The 17,402-nt window shown below is 32.5% G+C and overlaps 1 protein-coding gene across 1 annotated transcript; it reads left to right on the top strand.

Annotated features, from left to right (window-relative positions):
* Window positions 1–7,224: 7,224 nt before the first annotated feature.
* On the top strand, window positions 7,225–11,693 carry LOC139859258 (uncharacterized). Its single transcript, XM_071848054.1, has 3 exons — window positions 7,225–7,357; window positions 7,679–7,808; window positions 11,024–11,693. The coding sequence occupies exons 1-3, from the start codon at window positions 7,225–7,227 to the stop codon at window positions 11,691–11,693; spliced, it is 933 nt and encodes a 310-aa protein (XP_071704155.1).
* The last annotated feature ends 5,709 nt before the right edge of the window (window positions 11,694–17,402 follow it).

Genomic DNA, 17,402 nt, shown 5'->3' with positions numbered 1-17,402 from the left:
TGATTTGCTGGAGCTGTGACAAAGTTGACTACCTTGAAAAGGGATTGTAAAGTTATTTTCGAGAATAACAACGCCAAAGGAGCTAATAAAGATACGTGTTAAACGTTTACTCAAGTTCCGAGTGTTTTTAAGTGCATAACTATATGCATCAATCTCTTCTTTCGTAGATGAAGTGCGGTTCATCCTCTCGATTGTGGTGTTTTCAAGAATTATGAAAGGTTTGAACGCAGATTGAAATCGTCGAGATATAGATGAGGTTTAAGATGAACTTAAGTGGCAAACTTGAAGAATTATTTAGTTTCATATGTTATAATCAATATTTTAATTCATTTTAATTGTCCATGTTATTAGTCCACAGTCGATAGTCCACAATTAACAGTTTAATAATTCATATATAGTTTAATATATAATATTCGAATTAATTAATACGTGTCGTGACCCGTGTACATGTCTCAGACTCGATCACAACTCAAAGTATATATATTATTGTAGAATCAACCTCAACCCTGTATAGCTAACTCGGTCATTACTGCATATAGAGTGTCTATGGTAATTCCAAATTATATATATATATATATATATATATATATATATATATATATATATATATATATATATATATATATATATATATATATATATATATATATATATATATATGTCGACATGATATGTCAAAACCTTGTATACGTGTCCCGATATTTAAAGTGCGTAAAATAAATACAGAAATTAAATGACGATAAATAAAATTGCGAGAATATAAACTGCGATAAATAAATTGCGATAAAAAAATGTAATAATGAATTAACAGTTAGCTAGGAACAGTTAGCTAGGATTTTGTTAGCGTGGATTCTTAACAAAATTTTCTCATGGTTAATTTGTTTGTTTCTAACAAATTTTATTTTTGTCCAATGTTTTCTTCATTATGCCACTTGTTGGATTCTGATAGATCAAAATCCAAATATGAAATTGAATGAAAAAGGTTATTCTGTGGTGAACGGATACGTATATCGGTGGTTGTAAATAGGATAGTAAATGACTGTTGAATTAAATTTGAAAGAATGTACAGTGTACTTATTAATGTGAAATCTAAATATTCCTCAGGTATTACCTACCCGTTAAAATATTTTCACCATTAACAGTTCGTACAATAAAACTTTTAATTACAATCTTTATGAAAACATATATACATATATATTTTCTTCAGACGTAATCATGGATTTAATGAGTCAATGTGATATTAAACTCATCAGATTTACAGCTAGAACTATAGTACATAATCTCTAAAACATTAGAGATTACATAATCGTCACGAAGGACGAAGATAGTTTATGTAGAACGATTCGTAGAACAATGATTATGCTTGAGGTATAGATTGCGAGGTTGAGACGTGTGATGATGTTGTTGTTATTGGTACTGGTTATGCTGCTGGTGCTGCTGATGGTGGTACTGTTGCTGTCGGTGCTACAAATGTTGTTGGTGCTGAGGTTGGTGTAGTAAGTATAGCTTGTAGATCACGCACCATTCTTGTCAGGGTTTCTATCCTACCCTCTATCATTTTTTTCCATCTACTCATCTGATTCGATAGATCTTGATTATCAATTCGAAGTTCCCTAACTTCTTCTAATATTCCCCTTCGATTGGTATTCGAAAGTAGAGGTTGAATATTTTCTGAGATTGCAGTAATGCGACCTTCGAGGTGGAAAACTTTAGCAAGAAGGGTGAATACAGTGTTGCGCATAGGTTCATCGGTGAGTACATCGTTTTCTCCGATGTTAGGAGGTAAGTTTGGTTCGTGATAAGGCTCGCCTTCTTCATTTCTCCATCGAGTGAGTAAGTCTCGGACCCACCCCATCTCCTCTAGAAAGAAAAATATCTAAACCCTGGAGATACTTCGGGTTCATTGACTTCGGAGTCTACTTCAATACGCATCTCAAAATTGCTTCCGAAACTAATGGAATCCAAGCTAGGTGTAGGATCAATCTCTTATGATCAGTTAGAGGATTTTCGATATGAAATGATTTTCGATCATCGAATAATATTCTAATTATATAGAATATCTAATATAGTACAGAAGATCCCGTAGATTACGGAGGAAATTAAGGAAAAGTGTCAGATAAAGTCTACAGTAACAGATACGCTAAGATATGAATTTGTCTATACACTATTCATGCAATCAATGTAGTAAGATGTGTCTAGAATAGGAATGATAAGCAGGTAATTTCCTAAGGATGATAAGTAGGTAATTTTCGACACGAAATGTTAAGCAAAACTTTTGACATGCAGACACGGTCGAAGTCCAGACTCATTATTGCATCTAAGAAACTATCAGTTAGACACACTAATGCAAGACCTGGTTCACTAAGACCACCGCTCTGATACCAACTGAAGTGACCCGTCCTAATCCATCTGGACGAAGTCCATATCGATTACAAACGATTCACAATAGTTGGTTACATCGCGAGGTATTTGACCTCTATATGATACATTTTACAAACATTGCATTCGTTTTTAAAAGACAAACTTTCTTTTCATCGAAAGTTGACATTATGCATACCATTTCATAATACATCTAACTATATTTGACTTAATAATAATCTTGATGAACTCAACGACTCGAATGCAACGTCTTTCGAAATATGTCATGAATGACTCCCAGTAATATCTCTAAAATGAGCAAATGCACAGCGGAAGATTTCTTTCATACCTGAGAATAAACATGCTTTAAAGTGTCAACCAAAAGGTTGGTGAGTTCATTAGTTTAACATAAATAATCATTTCATTATTTTAATAGACCACAAGATTTCATATTTCAATTCTCATAAATATACGTCTCATGCATAGAGACAAAAATCATTCATATGGATTGAACACCTGGTAACCGACATTAACAAGATGCATATAAGAATATCCCCTATCATTCCGGAAAATCCTTCGGACATGATAAAACAACATCGAAGTACTAAAGCGTCCGCTACAACGGATGGGTTTTGTTGAGCCCAATAGATCTATCTTTAGGATTCGCGTCAATTAGTAGACTGGTTTACTAATTCTTAGGTTACCAAGTAAAAAGGGGCATATTTGGCTTCGATCATTCAACCATATAATGTAGTTTCGATTACTTGTGTCTATTTCGTTAAACATTTATAAAAATTGCGCATGTATTCTCAGCCCAAAAATATAAAGGGTAAAAAAGCAAATGAAACTCACCTAATGTATTTTGTAGTAAAAATACATATGACTATATTGAATAATGCAGGGTTGGCCTCGGATTCACAAACCTATATCATTTGTGTATATATATATATATATATATATATATATATATATATATATATATATATATATATATATATTAAAACGTATAATCGTAATCGAACAATTATATATATTTTTATTAGTGATTTTTATATCAATATCTTATATATTTTATTATATATTCATTTTTGTATATTTTAGATAAATAAAAGTATTAATAATTTTAAATCATGTATATTAAATATAATATGTGTTTGCAAAATAATAGTTATAATAATATTAGAATAAGTATAATAATAGTAATAATAATAATTGTAATAATAATAATAATAATAATAATAATAATAATAATAATAATAATAATAATAATAATAATAATAATAATAATAGTTTTAATAAAAATGGTAGATTTAAAGTAATGATAATTCTAGTAATTATAATAATCTCTAATAATAACAGTACTAGTATTGATAATCATATTAATATTAATGTTAATATTAATATTAATAATAATACTTATGCCAATAATAATACTAATAAAATGATACTAGCACTAATATTAATGAAGTTACTAATAAATGTTATTATTTTCATAGTAATAATATTAATAATACTTAAATGATAAAATTAATAATAATATTAATACAACAACAACAACAACAACAACAACAACAACAACAACAACAACAACAATACCCAATCCCACACTTGTAGGATATGGGGGGGGTGAGACGTAGACAATCCTTCCTCTACCCTAGGACAAAGAGAAGTCATTTCACTACCCCGAGTGAAACACTCACAAGAGTAGAGAAAGTCCTTCCTCTTTATGTTCGACGGATAAAGAGACTGCTTGCAAAGGACCTCCGGCCAAAAAAAAAAAAAAAAAAAAAAAATGCCAACGCCATGAAAATGGTGGGACAAATTTCCATGGGTTTTAAAATGTTGACTGGAATTCGATTTAGGCTCTAAGCGACAGTCAAGTCGCCAATAAGTAGACGCTTGCTGATGGCTCCTGAAACAGCGCCGTATAAAATAAAATAAAAACCTTAGAGTGTACTGCGGAGCACATGACGAATAAAGTAAAGCGGCACTAAATGAGAAATAAACATATATGTCCACAAATAGATAAAATCACATCATAGCAAGCCAGTCTATAAAAATAAACATACAAACATATATAAAACCGTATCTACTCAAACCTACATAAACATACAAACGTACATTCATAGATATCCACCTACACGCATACATACGGGAAAACCTACATACGCATACATAGATATAAAACATACAAACATACGAATATACATACCAACATACGGATATACATACAAACATACGAATATACATACAACCAAACATATAACAATACATACATATAAACATACAAACGTACATAAATACATAAAACAATCATAGGCAAGCAGAAATGCAAAACAAGCGTACATACAAACAAACACGAACTTCAATACATACATACAAACACACATAAACATGCGCACAAACTTCAATACATACATACAAACACGAACATCCATACATACACATTGAAACCCACATGTCAAAACTTACACCATCTATGCATGGGTCTAGGAAAAAAAAAAGGTCTCACAACAAAAAAATCATACAAAAAAACAACAAACCAGCAAAGAGCAAAGAACATAGTGAAAGAAGACACCCACACAGACCCACAAAACCACAAACACACAAACAAAACCAAACAACCTACTCATCTATTAATAATACTTATAAAAATAATAGTAATAGTTATGTCTTAATATTTATAAATCTAAGCATGATAATGGTGATAGTAATAATTATAATACTAACAATAATAATAATAATAATAATCATAATAATAATAATAATGGTAATAATAATAGTTATACTAATAATTAATAATAATATTGATTACTCTACTTATAATTATGATAATAATAATAATAATAATAACAATTAAAATAAAAATAACAATAATAATAATGATCATAATAACAATAATATTAATTAGAAAACTACCTCATAAAGCTTTTCTAAAAAGAAATGTCCCAGACCGGACTCGAACCCGCGACCTTACGCTCCCTCCTAACGTTCTAAACCATTGTACTGCCCATACTTTTATGTAATTATACCGAAACTAATAAATGTATCATGTCCTTAGATCTGTTTCTCATCTTCTCCTTCATAACCCAATCGGCTAAAACCCATGTAATCATAACAGATAAATAACCAGAATACGTTTTCAAATTTAATAACAAACAGAAAGATTTAGTTTAAGTGTTTAATTTAATTAAAACAAAACGAAAATAAATAAAAACAAATACATATGCTTCAGCACCTGCTCGTCGCTATATAAGAAGAAAAAAAATTCGATTTTGACTTCGAGCTAGTTTTAGACAAATGTTAAAACATAAAATAGATTGTAATCCACTCCTTGAAACTATTGGAATCGCTAATTACACTTGAAACATCATAATGAACTCGAATTTCTTGATATTCAATTCGGTTGACTTTTATTTTCAAAACTTTGACTCGAAAATTCATGATTAATTGAAAGAATTAGGGTTCGAAACTTTGCAGATAGTTCAACTACATGTATCCTAACACATCTGCATTGTTGAATTTCGAAAATCGATTTGAATTTGAGTTTTTGACTCAATCATGACACGAGCAGGGTATCGGTTAGTTTTTCTTTAAAATAAATAATATAACAGATAGGTAGCAAATTGTTTCTGGTAAGCATAAAGGATAGTTGATTGATATATATGATGCTGATAGGTCGACCAGGGATCACGAGTTAAATAGATAACAAGGAAAAATATATCGAGCATGACAAAGATAGGAAACAGATTCTTAATCTATTATTAATAATTTTAATTAATTAATAATTATTAAATGTATTAATAATAATATTAATAATAATAATACAAATACTAATACTAATAATAATAAATAACAATACTGATTTCCTATTATATATATCTTTATATATCTATATTTTTATATTTTTATTTTTATTTTTATTTCTCTTTTATTTAGATAATTATATTTATTTTTTATAGATTATGATTACTCTTTTAATAAATATCAAAATAATGTAATACTGATAACAAAATAATACTAATAATAAGTATAATGAGTAAATAATAATAATAATAATCTTAATCAAACTTTTATTACTCATTATAATATAATAATGATGTTATTAATGATAACAATAACATCACAACAATTTATACGTATCAACTTTCCTATATTATCTATTGAAAATAATAATATGACTAACACTGATTTTGATATTCATGTTGATATTATTGATAGTAATGGAAATATTAATATTAATATTATATGTTTAACTTCTAATTACATTTAATATATTACATTACCTATTATTAATTATATAATATTCATATAACATGTTCGAATATTTAATACAATATACATAGTATCTTAATTGTGTACAAAAATTATATATATATATATATATATTTACATAGATTCGTTTTATTAACATCATGATTGTTTTTGTATCATACTTTACATTTTTTATTCTACTATTTAAAGTATACGTTATTAATTCAAAATATTGTATATATACATATATTTATATTTATATGTACATATTTATTTACAACTAGTGTTCGTGAATCGTCGGAAATAATTGAAGGTCAAATGCATTCTTGAAAAATAGTTCTAACATTTTGAGACTCGGTTTAATAGATTTTGCTTATTGTGTCGGAATCATTATAAGATTAAGTTTAAATTTGATCGGAAATTTCCGGGTCGTCACAATAACCATTTGATTTACGTGTAACAACATGTTTCATATATTTATATAGGTAGGTTTCATCTCCACTCAACCCTAGCTCCTATATGGTTTTCTCTTTAGTAACTTTATTATACTATTATACTATATACTATTACTCTTCAAGACACACTTCATTCACATAAATTATATAATAAAAAATGGGAAGAGCACCATGTTGTGAAAAGGAAGGACTAAAGAAAGGAAGATGGACTGCTGAAGAAGATGAGACCTTGATCAAATACATCCAAACAAATGGTGAGGGTTCTTGGAGGTCGTTACCCAAAAATGCAGGTACATATATCCTAATTCGATCACCGACTAACTTCACTCAGTTATCTACAATTAATACACAATTTATCGTTCAATCAATATATGTTCGACGTATCTACAACAAATTAAATTACTATGGTTTTTACGTGTTAGATCAATTCGACTTTTAGTGAACGAGCAGTTTTCTATATGTTAAAGGAAAAAGAAATAACGAATACATGAAGAATCATATAGATATAGATATTTTTACAACCGAACTTTTAATATCTAGTTAGCTAGTTATGATTACTGCACATAAAAGCGTAATTTTAATTAATTGGTGGATCAAATTTTGGAAGCTAGGGCTTTTAAGATGCGGAAAAAGTTGCAGACTTAGATGGATTAATTATTTGAGAGGTGATCTAAAGAGAGGAAACATTACTACAGAAGAAGAAGAACTCATTGTCAAGTTACATGGATCATTGGGAAATAGGTAATTTGTTCACTATTTCTTAAATCTATTTCTATTTATATACAAATTATTAAGTGTTCGCTATAATTTTGTTGATTTCCTTTTGCTACGTTTCATTTTTATCTTATCCTTCGTCTTCAAATATTCAACTTTAGAAAAATAACAACAGGAAATACCCCCATTAACCAATAATCTTTTAGCAAACTCTAAAAACTGTTTCCTATTGATTTTTATTGGATATAATAAAAGATATAAGATATAAGATATAAGATATAAGATATATTGATACAATTCAGTTTTGCCTATATTGAAGGTAAATTTAATTGATTTAATTAAAGAAATAAATTATTTAGTGTAATTAATAAATAGAGTTTAACAGTATTTAATTAGTACTCCTCTATTCTAAAAAATTTTACCTATATTATTTTGAGAAATGATCTTCATACACCACTTTTTGATCTATGTATACTTTTATCTCATAAACTTACAGTTATACTCCAATATTAATTTAGGAAGTTAAACTTATATTATTAATTTAAATATAATTAAGTTTATAATAGGTAATTAGTTTTACATGGATCAAAAAATTGTGTGTGAGGATCACCTGCCTAAGATTTTTTATTTGTCTCTAAATTTTTTTTCCTTATTCTAAATAACAATAAAAATTCATTAAGTTTCTATTATACCATTTTTATTATTAAGGAAGTATTCTAAATAACAATAAAATTCATTAAGTTTCTATTATACCATTTTTATCATTAAGGAAGTGACATTCAAAAGGACAATTAATTTATCAACAAGTGTTATTTATAACAACCTTATTTAATTAGAATAAAATAACTCATTAGAATTGAATGGGAAATTAGACAATTTGGTGATATGTTTTAAATTCATGAAAAAAATCAAATGAATCCACCCTATTAGTACAATTGTTCACCTCTTTGCACTTGTACATTGGGATGGGGGTGGTGGGCCTCAAGTTCAAGTTTCTCTCTTTAAAAATATCTGTGAGATTTATTTCTTGAAGCCGGATTGCCCCAAGGAAGGTTTTACCGACCCGTATTCAAGACCCAGGTCCGACCGCCTGCCCCTCGGAATGGTTTAAGGTTCGGATCCCTGTAATGCGGTTCGGTTTCCTGCCCGAATTGCGTGCGTCCGTGGCAAATGAGAGTATTTTATGCCAACAACTTGTCTTTAAAAAGAAAAAAAAATCAAATGAAATAATAATTATAGGACGAAAGTAGTAGTTATTTTTTTTATGTGAGCAATTATTTCGACGAGATTTAAATAATAAGTTGACACTTTTTTTATACTGAGAGTAATTAACAAAGTATTGAGGCGCCATAAACTCGGTCTAAGTCACTTTTTGTGCGTACGTAAAATATAATTTTAATATATACAAAGAATTTAATATATAAAAAGCGAAACTTTCATAAAAAAAATTTAAAAGCCTCAAGGTACTAACTCACTTGAGCATGTATTTCCAGCTTTGGTGGCAGAAAGTCACATGTATAAATATGGTCCTCACGTACTCAATGTTCGTGATCGGGATTAAATAGTCAATGCAACAAGTACTATACGATCTTGATTTAGTGGTTAATTTTCAAATCACGTATGGATCCAATATATACACAAATTCAATTCCATGTGCAATTCAAAGCCACTTTACATACGGAGTACTATACTACGAGCTATATATAACGTACATATGTAGGGGACGTATATGTACGGTGGATCAATCCGACTGAATTAACATGAAATTCGATTGAACTTTTGTTTGTCTCTTAAGTCCGATCTCTTCTTTTAGATTAATGTGATGTATTTTGCATAATGAATCTCAGTACAAGCAAGAGTTTATATAAAACATTACAATGGGCTTAGCCCTAAACCAAGCTAAATATAATGGGCCTAACACTCTGCTAACAATATTGTCGCTATATGTTTATTAACATTGCTCGTGTGAAGGTAATGTTGAAAAAAAGTTTTGTTTAGTTTGTTAACCTTGTTAATCTTAGTCTCTTTGTCAATTCTCTTGGTCGTTAAGGTTGTAGTTTAGGTTAGGTTGTTTCTTTGATCGCTCATCGTTTAGACTATTTGTAATGGGGAGGGACGTGAATTTGTGATGTGCATTTTTTTTTTTTTTTATGATTTGATGGTGTGAGTTGAAAATGTGAAGTAATGGTGGTGCGAGTTGATTTGTGTGTGAGAAGTTTTGTGATGATGTAATAAAATATAATATAATTGAAAGTTGAAAAGAAATAGGATAAAAATAATAAGATAAAAAAATTAACCAATTACAATTACCCATTCAAAAGCTACACTCGTGAGTTTTAGTGTTGCTTTCCCACACATCCCTACCAATGCCCCAACCCACACACCATTCCTCCATTTTTGGGCGTGGGTTTGGTGCCACATCACCTTCTCACGCTGATGCATTCCTTGCATTACAAAGGGTCTTTGTGTGTTTGTTGGGTTGGCTACTTTTTTTGGTTCTTATATTGAATTTTTACCGTGTTGATTTTCAATTTCATTTATATATATTTTTGTTAATATTTTTCGTCTTTCGCCAAAAAAATCTACATCTGTATATGCTACTAAAAATAGGAAGCAAAAATAGGAAGCAGTGCCTTAAATCTCCCACACACCTAAAAATCATAAATGACCACACTTTTAGGTGTGAAAGCAAATTTGAACAATTGCCTGAGTGCACATAGGAGCTAGAGTAAAACCCAGCATAACAACTTAACATAGCTTATAGCTATTCACTTATATACTCCATATAAGTTTTTTCCCATTCTTATGTGAGATAAGTTCCACATCCTTCAAAAGACTTCCTCTTTATAGTAAACTAGCAATTTTGAGACGCGATATCTCATTCATCATTAAACCATTTTGGACTCGCTTTAGTTCGTTTTAAAGCCCTCATTAGTGGCTACAAAAAAAAAAAAAAAAAAAAAAAAAAAACCCACTAAATAGTCGTTAATCTATATCAATTTATTATATGTTAATTTGTGTTCAAGTGAAACACACTTTCTCAACCAAAATTTTGAACACTATCTATATGTGAAGCTTATTTCAAATTTGACGAATTACAAATTTATCGCTCTTACACATTAGATATACGTTCTCAAAGAATAAAGTCATAAATGTGAAGATATAGCTTTATAGAAAAGCTGTATTGTATATTTTTTTTTAGTGAATTATCATGAATAAATATTTACTTACATTTTTTTTAGATGGTCTGTGATAGCTAGCCATTTACCTGGACGAACAGATAATGAGATCAAGAACTACTGGAATTCTCATTTAAGCCGCAAAATATACAGATTTTTGAGAACTAAAAACAGTTCGTCATTAACCACAATCGACTTAGCTAACGTTGTACAAACAAAGCGAAGAACTGGTCGTGTAAGTCGTTGTGTTGCTAAAAAGTATAACAAGAATAATGCAGTTCATCATGTCAAGTCAACATCACTACATACTAGCAATCAATCATCTCTACAAACAGTACTAAATAAAGAGAGACCAAATATTGAAATAATGGACAAAAATTCAGTATCCGTCAACATAAACGACGCAGAAGATCAAGAATTGGGTCCAACATTTCAAGATGATGATGATGAGTTAGTGGATATTAGCAAGTTTTTAGAAAGTGGGGCTACAAATTCATCAGATGGGATTTTGAGTGTTCAAGAAGAGGAACAAACAGAAAAGATTATAGAAGATACGAGTGTCGAATGCGCTAAAAATGATGTGAAAAACGACGAAATTTTGAGAATTAATTCTTCAGGATCTTTAGGCTTTTGTTCTTATGGAAATGAAATGGAAGCTTTGTTTGAAGATGATGGAGATGATATTATGTTTTGGCTTTGGGAGGATGACTATCCCAAGTTACATTATCATTAGTGTTTTTTGGTTGTTTGATTTTTTATTAAATGTTTGTAATGAATTGCAATTAAAAGTGGTTTGATGAATTAATGATGGACTAATTAAAGTAGATATATGTTCATATTAGATTATTGTTAAGAGCGATGATCTTTACACTATATTACTTTTTAATCATACATTACCAAATATATTTTAAAACATTGTAGTATAACACATTAAAGTATATTTACTTAGATATATTAAAAATGGCGGTGTAAGGATCATCTCCCTGTTTATACCGAAAATTAGACAATATGTTTTTTCAGATAACAGTTAGTTGGGGATCACCCAGTGGACTTAATCACTCACGCGATCATCTTCCGTAGTTGCTATACCCCCCCCCTCCCACCCCACTGCGTGCTCAGGAGGAAATCCGTACCAATCCCATACAGGGCATGGACGGTAAAACCTCCTCCCTTTACCCCCACAACGCGATGTGAGAAAGATGTCATAAGTGATACTTCATGGTAGGGATGAAATTGTATTATTACTCTCTTTGGTAACAAAAAGAAAATATCCTACATTTTATTGTTTCAAAACATGTGTATCGGCAGGGACATGTTAGCCCTGTGTTGACTTTTGTCAACCCATCTAGCGGTTCCCGGTAGCCCACTGGAGCCTGACGAAACACCATCACCCATTCCCCACAGCATGCCAAGCCCGATAAACGAACTTGCATTGTCATTGTTTCAATCTTCACATGCGTGGGACCAAGGGATCATTTGGGCCCGGTAAGAAATGTTTTTGATCCAATTATTTGGAAAATCCTCACCTAGTGGGAATCGAACCCTCACCTCCCCTAAGGGAGAGTGAGTCATTAGCCACTAGACTATTGGCTCATTCTTATATCCTACATTTTATATATGTCATTATATTATTATGCTATATTAACCTCTCTACTACGGAGTAAAAGAGAAATAAGTTGTACTCCAGTATATTTAAAAAGTTGTACTCCTTACTTAAATAAGTGTATTATCAGAGACACTCCTTACAAATCAAATTGGGCTTATTCAACTTGAGCTTATATCCCTCTTTGAAAATACAAAGGTATCAATCACCGAAGCTTGACTTGAGTGGTATGAGCGTAAGCTCCAATTTGAGGCACTGACAACCCAGGTTCGATTCTCACTCCAAGCAAAGAATTTTCAACTTTTGATAGTACTGCCAACATTAATGTGACTTGGGAAGGTCTCTGGAGGGTTTTCCCAACCTTCGATGGTACTGCCAACATCATCGCGAATTGGCTTTCCTCCTACTGCGTGTGTGAGTGACAAATGAGAACATTCGATGTCAATATCGTCGTTAAAAAAATAAAAAAAAATACAAAGGTACCATGTATTGTTTTTTGACTCAACTCATTGTTTCAATGAATTGGATCTTTATTAACCCTTTTACTAAAAGAGAGAATCATTGAGTTGATCTTTATTTATCTTATTCCATGTTTTTTGTAAAGAAAAAAAAAGAAAAAAAAAAGAAAGGAATATGGATATATGAATTTCTATCCATAACTAATAGTGTTTAAATCTAAAATAATTAATGACTTTGCTTTTCCTTTAATTATCCTAACTAGTTGTTTACCCTCGCTTCGCGTCGGGGGTTCGGTTTTCAATGTATTTTATTGCGTTTAGTTTAACGATGATGTCGTTGAAGCGCAACTCGAGTCGAACTAAAAGGTATAACCCGTCAAAGATTTAAATGTTATTTTAAATTAACAATATAGGTGCATCTCTGCGGGTGGAGAAAAATATAAAGGAAACCAAAAAAAGAAAAAAAAAGAAAAAAAAAATTGTTACAACGGGTAGAGAAAAATATAAAAGAAACAATCGGTACTATTCATATTTTTTTCCTAGTAGATATTTGCTGCTGCTAATTATAAAGAAACTATCGGTACTATTCATATTTTTTGTCTAGTAGATATTGGCTGCGGGTGAAGAAAAATATAAAGGAAACCAAAAAAGAAAAAATGGAAAAAAACTGTTAAAAAAAATAAATTGCTACAGTACCGTGAATAGTACTGTTCGCGTGAACAGTGACCAGTGTACAATGATCATATACATGGCATTGTATATGTATATTTTATTTGCTAAAAGCCAAAGGCAGAACTACGCGAATTATAAGACAAAGCTATACAAAATTCGCTGAAAATAAGTGCAGCGGTTATGTTTTCGCATTAATGCAAGACCGCGGTTTAATCCGCTGAGTTTTCGCGGATAGTTAAGTAACTCGCAGACCGCGGATATTTCGATTCCTATAAATAGGGAGCTTGGCATCTCATTTATAGGTTGTTGATTCTCTGCCATTTTGCCTAAACCTTTGTAATTTCCACTTGTGATCTTGTCCAAGGGATTTTTACACCGCGCAAAGGTGAATTAAGCTGATTAACAATCAAGACCGGGTCGGGGTGGTTGATCACTTGATAGTTAAAGTGAAAGACGATCATCGGGGCCCAAAATAATCATCAAACATTCCATCCTCCATTACAATCTTATTGCACTCAATCCGTAATTAAGTAACATCATTAATTAAGGATTGATCAATTGGCGCCATCCGTGGGACACGTTTTATAAATTAACCTGAAAATTTTTTGTTTCGTGCCGTTAAACAATTAATTTAACGGTTTAATTGCAATCGTGTTTTTGTTGTGATGATTTGCAGGTGCTTTTACAATACGCAATCAGTCGATCTGCTCGACAATCATGATGACAAATGCAAAGCAAACTGGTGGTTCTGCGAATGCTGATGCACTGCCTGGTGATTCACAGAACGTTGTGATATTTCCATTACAAACAAATGCTAGTATAACCGCGGGAAAATCGGTTCAAGAGTCGATCGCTAAAACATCTGCTGAAAACAATGCTAGTGACTCGCAGCCAGAAGTTGCTGCTGAAAAAATGATTGCGCGAAGAAATTTGCTACAAAATCGTAGTGAAATAACCGCTGATGGGAAGCAACCAAAAGCTTTGGCTGGAAAATCTAGTTTGCGAACTGACAAGATTGTTGGTACTGCAATCGAGCATGCTAAGAGAGATGCTAAACGTAATTGTGAATCTCGCATACCGCGCACTTACTTATGGCCATTGAATGATTCAGGATCACAAGTTGATCGTCTAGTTATTTAGCATAATGATAGCGATAGTGATAATGCAGAAGATCGCATTCATTTGAACTCTGTGTATAAATCAAAAATGGCAAAAACGCCAAGAGAAGAGTGCGAATTTTCTGATGATTCGGACAGCGTAGAAGAGTTTGTTAAAAATCCACAAATTAAGCGAAAGCGACCACCAACACCTTTCCCTCGCTATGGGGAAGAGGGCGATGCATCTGACGCTGCTCGCAGAGAAAATGCCCAGAATTTTTTGGCGGATGCTTTTAGAAGCATTGCGCCAAAGTCAATGCAATATAAGTTTGATCAGCCAAACTTTTTGCAAGACATGCTTACCAAGTTTTGTGCGGAGAATGCAGATACTCGCACAAAGAAGGCAACAGAAATCACTACTGCTGCGGACAAGTTTGCCCAGCATATTTCTGACTATCCAATTGTTTCTCCGCCGATCGTGCCGGCAACTCTGGGAGTCTATTCGGGTCTAACTGATCCTTTGGATTTTCTACAACGCTTCGAAGGCGTTGTGAGCACTTATAACTGGGATGAACCAGTCACGTGTAGAGTATTCCCCATGGCCTTGCAAGGGTCAGCAAGGGAATGGTTCCATAGTTTTCAATCTCGCAGTATCATTGGCTTCGTAGATTTGCGAGAAATTTTTTTGCTGCAGTTTCAAAATCTATTACCGCAGAAAAAGACGCACATAGAATGTCACGATATTAAGCAAGGCAACAAGGAGACTTTGAACGCATTACTTACGCGGTACATCTACGAATGTCAAAAGATTCCAAGCCTGCATGAAGATCAAAAAATCTCTGGATTTTTGCATGCTATTAATCCGCAGAGACATCCAACTCTGGTGCGAAGGCTGCGAAGAGATGTTCCGCACACTTTTGCTAAAGTTCAACAGAAAACATATGATTACCTCCGTGGTGGAGAGGATAGCACTATAACCCCTGCGTGTGGGTGGGGTAGAGACAAAAGTTGGCGAGATGATAATGACTCTTTTCGCGATGGTAACAGTGATAATTACCGCGGATCAGGTTTTCAGCGAAGAAATGGTGGCAGTGGATACCCGCGAAATGACAGGTTTCAAAGCCAAAATGATAACCATGGATATGGACGCCGTGATCGCTATTCTACGCGAAAGTGGAGCAATGAATCATTCAACATCATTCAGACGCTAACAAAAACGCCCAAGGAAATTTTGTTGCAAGAAAGAGTTGCTAAGTCTTTTCCTGATCCGCAGCCTTTGGGAGAAAATAGCAGGCGCGATAGATCAAAATTTTGTGTTTTCCATGACAATTACGGTCATGACACCAATCGTTGTAGAGATTTGACGGAATTCATTGCGGAAGCATACGAGCAAGGCAAGCTGGACCATTTAATCGCACAAAACACCACGAATGCGATTATAATGCCTACAGAAGCTAATACCTCGAATGCGTCAAACGCGGTTGAGCGAAAGGCTCCCGCAGTAAAAAATCTGGGAGTAAAAATGGTGAGCAAAAAAGAAAATCAGCGCGAAATCCAGGTAATCAACGTGGTAGAAGTGCAGGGCGACACGTCGATAATGCAAATTTCAAAACAGATTGTCAGTTGGAAATGTCCTTCTATTGCGTTTCCTCCTGCAAGTTTGACCGCGGATGATGATAAGCCTGTAGTGGTTTCATGTCGCATTGCAAATACTGGAATAATGATAATGAAGGTACATGTGGACACTGGTAGCAGTGTCGACGTCATGTACGAACAATGCTTTAGCAAGTTGCCCGTGAACATTCAAGCTTTGATGAAACCTACTGCGGTTTCACTTGCCGGGTTCTCAGGAGAGTCATCCTGGCCCGTTGGTCAGCTGGAATTATAGATGGAGTTAGTTGATGACAGCGATGAGTCGCTAAGGCGCCAAGCTTTATTGAATCTATACATAATGCGAAATCAATCGCGATTCAATATGATACTTGGGCGCACAGCTTTGCGCATGTTTGGCGCTATACCGTCTACCATACATGGTATGTTAAAATTTTCTGCCAACAAGGGCATTGGCTTGCTGATTTCTACGGAAGTTTAGCCATTCTGCGCTATGATTATGGCAAATGCGAATTTGGGTATTGAAGGATGATCAGTTAATCCTGAATAGTGCGAAAATTTAAAAAGTTGTAATAAGATGCTAAGGCAAAATTTATAAATGCATGATATTAAGATGCGAATTTGATAGTTGTGTTTATGTTTCGAATGCGAAATAATAATGAATAAAGCAAAGTTAATTTCAGTGTTAGTAATTGTTTCTTTACAAAGCGAAAACACTGCGTGTGGCCACGCGTAGTGCTTTTTTCGCAGAATACAATTATTTGTCTTTTACAACACTAAGTTAATGTTTGTTCTGCGGATATTTTAAGTAAGGTGGCATGATTTTCGCTAAGTGTGGCCTACTTAAATGATATAATAATGCAAGAATGCATTGTGACAGAATCTGTTAAAAACAAAGTGATGAAATTGCCCACTTGTGTTAATTTGAAAATAATTGCGAAAGGATAACACTTCCTAAGTATTTGATCTTGTCAATACTTAGATGCTTCGCAATGCTAAAT

Source organism: Rutidosis leptorrhynchoides, chromosome 7 (genome assembly GCF_046630445.1).
Source record: "Rutidosis leptorrhynchoides isolate AG116_Rl617_1_P2 chromosome 7, CSIRO_AGI_Rlap_v1, whole genome shotgun sequence".
In the NCBI taxonomy this organism is placed as follows: domain Eukaryota; kingdom Viridiplantae; phylum Streptophyta; class Magnoliopsida; order Asterales; family Asteraceae; genus Rutidosis; species Rutidosis leptorrhynchoides.
The sequence above is the reverse complement of the archived record's forward strand: the minus strand, read 5'-3'. Positions and strand labels throughout refer to the sequence as shown.

Bases quoted from the DNA above. Each gene is read 5' to 3' on its own strand.
- LOC139859258 (XM_071848054.1), top strand. From the start codon at position 7,225: ATGGGAAGAGCACCATGTTGTGAAAAGGAAGGACTAAAGAAAGGAAGA. The intron at 7,358-7,678 runs GTACATATATCC...TTTGGAAGCTAG, and splicing joins GTCGTTACCCAAAAATGCAG to GGCTTTTAAGATGCGGAAAA. The intron at 7,809-11,023 runs GTAATTTGTTCA...CATTTTTTTTAG, and splicing joins CATGGATCATTGGGAAATAG to ATGGTCTGTGATAGCTAGCC.